General features: G+C 62.7%; 1 protein-coding gene across 1 annotated transcript; it reads left to right on the forward strand.

The window, feature by feature from the left end:
• The first annotated feature begins 760 nt into the window (after positions 1 to 760).
• GRB7 (growth factor receptor bound protein 7) lies at positions 761 to 4,975 on the forward strand. Its single transcript, XM_075559327.1, has 15 exons — positions 761 to 934; positions 982 to 1,184; positions 1,279 to 1,429; positions 1,566 to 1,722; positions 1,884 to 2,005; positions 2,103 to 2,180; positions 2,405 to 2,542; positions 3,190 to 3,300; positions 3,503 to 3,601; positions 3,753 to 3,833; positions 3,944 to 4,060; positions 4,200 to 4,260; positions 4,387 to 4,474; positions 4,573 to 4,666; positions 4,829 to 4,975. The coding sequence occupies exons 2-15, from the start codon at positions 1,033 to 1,035 to the stop codon at positions 4,973 to 4,975; spliced, it is 1,596 nt and encodes a 531-aa protein (XP_075415442.1). The 5' UTR covers positions 761 to 934; positions 982 to 1,032.
• The last annotated feature ends 260 nt before the right edge of the window (positions 4,976 to 5,235 follow it).

Genomic DNA, 5,235 nt, shown 5'->3' on the forward strand with positions numbered 1-5,235 from the left:
CTGGGGGTTCCTCCTGGATACCCCAGGCAGCTGCAGAACTGGCCTGCCTCAGTGTCCAGAGATGAGGCAGGGGGTAGGGGGAACCTGGTGTGATTGGCGAGTTCTGCCAGGTCCTCCCCGCCTCAGCCCAGCCAAGGGACATCTTTGCCCTTCTCTCCTATCCTGACGTGTCCTAGGGTGCTGTGCCGTCCTGTCCTGAGTGAGGCCCTTACCCTGCTTGGGGTGTTGGGGTGCCCCCAGACCAGTGGGTAGATAAGACAGGTGTACAGTGGGTGCAGAGCCTATAGCAAATGCTGAGAGGGAGCCAATGGGTAGGAATGTGGAAAACCCTGGAAGGCTGCTCAGAGGTGGTGGCACTGAGGTTTGAAGAAAGGAGGAGGTTCTTTTGGTGGCGGAGGGAGGCAAAGGCTCTAAAGTTCTCCCCCCATCCCCACTAGGCCTCCCTCTTGCCCTCATGTCCCTGCCCCCATGCCCCTTTCTGCAGTGTCACTCATCACCTGGGCAGGCGGTGCCACAACAGGTTCTGACGACTGGGTCTGGCAAGGAAAACCAGGACAGAGCCCGGCGGGTGGCCCAGGCTCGGAGCCCTAGAGCCTGAGCCCAGGTCTGTGGGATGTGGCACTTGGTGGCATTGCCAGCCTTGTGGTGGAGGCCCTCTTAGCTCTCCCTCTGGGTGACCCAGGACCAAAGAAAGAGCACTGGACTTGGGAGTCCAAACACCAGATTCCTCGGCTTCACTCCCAGGTGGTCTGGGGCCACAATGCTTCTTTCTGCGGGATGCAGCCTCCCCTTTTGTAAAGTGGGGCTCATTCCATCCTTTCCGGAGGGCTCCTGGGAATATCCAGGGAGCAAGAGAGCAGGGAGAGGCTGTGTAAACTGAGGGCAGCCAGCACCCGCTCTCCCACCACATGGGAGCTCCCTGCCAACTTAACCAGTGATAGATGGGGCAGGGAGGCGAGGTGTCTTGGCTCCCCTCTGCAGGTGGAGGGCACTGAGCCCCTGTTATCAGTTCCCTCTTCTCCACCAGATGTCATGGAGCTAGATCTGTCTCCACCACAACTCGGCAGCTGCTCAGAAGACCCCTGCCCAGCCTCCGGGACCCCTCCCGGGACTCCCCCGGCCCTCGATGTCCCCATGTCTGTGGAGGTGACACGATCCCAGCCGCTGCCCATCCTGGCCAGCAGGTAGGATGTGCATGGGGTCACCAGGAGGTGGGGAGTCGGCACAGGTAATCCACAGGGGCTGATAGCGCCTCTCTGCCCTCTGCCCTCACCACAGGCATTTCCGAGAGGAGGAGTTGCGGGCCACCTCTCTGCCCTCCATCCCCAACCCCTTCCCTGAGCTCTGCAGTCCGTCTTCCCAAAGCCCCATTCTTGGGGGGTCCTCTGGTTCATGGGGGCTGCGCTCCCGAGATGCCAGCTGCCCCCACGTGAGTTGTCTCAGGAAAGGGTGCCCTCCCTCCCCGGTGGGGAGTGTGGCCAGGGGACCCTGAGAGTCCGGGTCGGTAGGGTGGAAAGGAATTACCCTTTGCCCTCCGCCAAGTCTCGGGAATCCCTGGGGTGCAGGTGGTGAAGGTGTATGGCGAAGACGAGTCCTGCCGGTCGGTGGAGGTGGCGGCAGGGGCCACAGCGCGGTACGTGTGCGAGATGCTGGTGCACCACGCCCACGCCCTGAGTGATGAGAACTGGGGGCTGGTGGAGTACCACCCCCACCTGGCACTGGGTGAGCTGGGCAGGGAACTGCTTGGGCTGGGAGGCTCTGCTTCCCATGGGGGTGAGGGGGCGCGGGTGCTGGCTGGCCTCAAGTGCCATAGAGGGGGGTGGAGGGATGGCTGCTGGCTGGCCTTGGGTACCATAGAGCCCGGCCTGTTCCCTGGCCCGCAGAGCGGGGGCTGGAGGACCATGAGTCCGTGGTGGAGGTGCAGGCTGCCTGGCCCGTGGGCGGAGACAGCCGCTTTGTCTTCCGGAAGAACTTCGCCAAATACGAACTCTTCAAGAACTCCCCAGTGAGTGTGGGTCCCTGGGGTCTGAAGGCCAGGGACCCCCTGGTCCCCAACTCACACACCCTCAGCCCCTGACCACGGCCCAACTTCCTGCCCCCAGCATTCCCTGTTCCCAGAGAAGATGGTCTCTAGCTGTCTCGAAGACAACATGGACATGTCCCATGAAGACCTCATCCAGGTGAGGGGACCCCCCTCCACCTCGCACTCATGGTCCCCGGATCACCCAGTGCTTTCTTGTGTTCCCCCCGCCCCCCGCCCCCAATATGGTAGTAAGAGACCAGCAGCCCCATGTGAGTGTAAGTCACTTTCCCTGCCTGAGCATCAGTTTCACCACCTGATCAAGTGCGCCCCATGAAGGCCCGGGTGTCTCCGTCTCTCACCACCACTCTCTTCCGACCTCAGAACTTCCTCAAGGCGGGCAGCTTCCCCGAGATCCAGGGCTTCCTGCAGCTGCGGGGGACTGGACGCAAGCTTTGGAAACGCCTCTTCTGCTTCCTGCGCCGGTCCGGCCTCTACTACTCCACCAAGGGCGCCTCCAGGGTGAGGTCTGATGGGTGCCAGCCCCCCAGGCTTGTCATTCCAGGATAGCCCCCTTCTGCACCCTAAGACCCTTCGCTGCTTGGCTCTGTCCCAGGCTGGCCCCAGTGTACATCCTCTCCACACCACCCTGCCCAGTTTACCTGCCCCCGGAAAGGCGTTTCAAAACTCAACCACCTGCAAGTTGCTTCTGACGCATAGGCCCCCATCAGACAGCCGGACGGCCCCGCGCATTCCCAAGATAGGCACTCCTGATGGCGTGCATGGCACCATCTTCCTCGCTCAGCCGCTGCCAACTGGGAGCCTGCTGAGCTCAAGTCCTGCCTTGACCTCGACTGGCTGTGTGACCGCCAGCGCCCCCGGGCCTCTCTCTGGCCTGCAATCTCCCCACCTGGCTTAAAGATCAAAAACCAACCCCCTTGCTGTAGTAGCATTGGTCCCCACTGCCAGCGGCTCCCTAGGCCAGGGAAAACCCGCCCCTCTCCCGAGAATCGGCTGTGCGTTCACACTGCCAACCTTTCTGGCTGGAGCACAAACTACTGCCCCCACCCCCCCCGCCCCCGGCCCTCTCTCTCCTGGCTTAAGGGGACAAGACAGTCATGGGGATCGAGGGTCTTCCAGCCTCAAGCCCCACTCCCTTGTGCGCTCAGGATCCACGGCACCTGCAGTACGTGGCAGATGTGAACGAGTCCAACGTGTACGTGGTGACTCAGGGCCGCAAGCTCTATGGGATGCCCACGGACTTCGGCTTCTGTATCAAGGTACTGCTCGGGGTCCCGGCCATGGCCTGGGAGGGGACAGGAGCTGCTCAAGCCCAGGGTTCCTCCCTGGGCTTCTCAGTGCCATACTGCGGCACCCGGCCCTGCTGGGGATCCCATGAGCCCTGCATCCAGCCCCATGGAGATAGACAGACTTTGGGTCCAGAAGGCAGATCAGGGACCAGCCCATTTGCTCTCTTCTCAGCCCAACAAGCTTCGGAATGGCCACAAGGGGCTCCGTATCTTCTGCAGCGAGGATGAGCAGAGTCGCACCTGCTGGCTGGCTGCCTTCCGCCTCTTCAAGGTGAGGCTCTGGAGCGTCCTGGGGTTCCCTGGCGGGAGGGAGAAGCCCCCCCCTGGAGGGGATTCCTGCTTCTTGAGCTTCGGCTCCATGGGTGCATGGCCCACCGACCAGAACCTCCTTGACCCCAGCCTCCTCTCCTCCCCACCCCTAGTATGGGACGCAGCTGTATAAAAATTATCAGCAGGTACAGTCTCACCACCTCCGTCCATCCTGCTTGGGTTCCCCACCCTCGGTGAGTGTGCACGGGGCACTAGCCTGGGGCGCGCGCCCAGGTGTCCTGTCCCTGGGAGTCCTGGGACCCGGCTGAGACGCCCTCCCTGTCCCATCCTGTCCTCTTTCCAGAGGAGCATCTCCGATAACACTTTGGTGGCCATGGACTTCTCCGGCCATGCGGGGCGCGTCATTGAGAACCCCCGGGAAGCTCTGACTGTGGCCCTGGAGGAGGCCCAGGCTTGGAGGGTAAGTGCCTGTGCAGGAATGGAAGGAGGGAGGCCTGAAGGGAGGTCTCCCAGCCAGAGACAGGAGCACTTCAGTCCAGAAGAGCTGGGGGGACATCCCCAGCCATACCCAGAGTCCCTTCTGTCCCCCACATCTGCAGAAGAAGACGAACCACCGCCTGAGCCTGCCCACCCCGTTCTCAAGCTCGAGCCTCAGTGCAGGTGGATGGGGGCCCCACGACCCCAGGGGTGGGGGCCACCCTGGCTTTTCCGAGCCTCCCTGGGGGAGGGCAGGAAAGTCCCTTCCCTGGGAATGACTGCCCATCTGCCTCCCCTCCCCGACTCCAGCCATCCACCACACGCAGCCCTGGTTCCACGGACGCATTTCCCGAGAGGACAGTCAGCGGCTCATTGGGCAGCAGGGCCTAGTGGACGGGTAAGGGGCAGGGCTGGGGGTGGCGAGCACTCCCGGGCTCCGCGCTTGGTCTACGTGGCAGCCACTTGCCCTTGGATAACGTTGCCATCTCCTGGCAGCCTGTTCCTGGTCCGGGAGAGCCAACGGAATCCACAGGGCTTCGTCCTCTCTCTGTGCCACCTGCGGAAAGTCAAGCATTATCTCATCTTGCCGGTGCGTAGACCCCAGACCCCTGCGTGGAGACCCCGTCTCCCAGCCACCGGCCCTGAACCTCTGGCCCCCAGGGTGTCTGGACTTGCCACCCTTGCCCAAGAAATTGACTTCTTAAGCCTCATCCCCTGCCTGAGCCTCTGCGCCTTCCCTGGCCATCCCCAGGGTGAAGACGAGGGCCGCCTCTACTTCAGCATGGATGACGGCCAGACCCGCTTCACTGACCTCCTGCAGCTCGTGGAGTTCCACCAGCTGAACCGGGGCATCCTGCCCTGCCCACTGCGCCACTACTGTACCCACGTGGCCCTCTGACCACCTTATCAATAGGCGGGCTTCTCAGCCCCGCTGCCGCTGCTTACCTCCCGTCGCTCAGGGGCTCAGAGGATCAGGACCATTGGAAGGGCTCCCAACTCCAAGTGCCTTCTCTACTCCCTCCCCTCCCCTAGGCAGAAAAGCCCCCCCCCCCCAGGTCCACCCTCAGCTTCTCTCCTACAGGGAAGGTGACCGGTGGCCCTCTCCCCTTCATGATGCTCCTGGGGCGATGCTCTGGGGCTGGGCATTATGGGAGAAAG

This window comes from Tenrec ecaudatus, chromosome 10, assembly GCF_050624435.1.
Source record: "Tenrec ecaudatus isolate mTenEca1 chromosome 10, mTenEca1.hap1, whole genome shotgun sequence".
NCBI classification, from domain to species: Eukaryota; Metazoa; Chordata; class Mammalia; order Afrosoricida; family Tenrecidae; genus Tenrec; species Tenrec ecaudatus.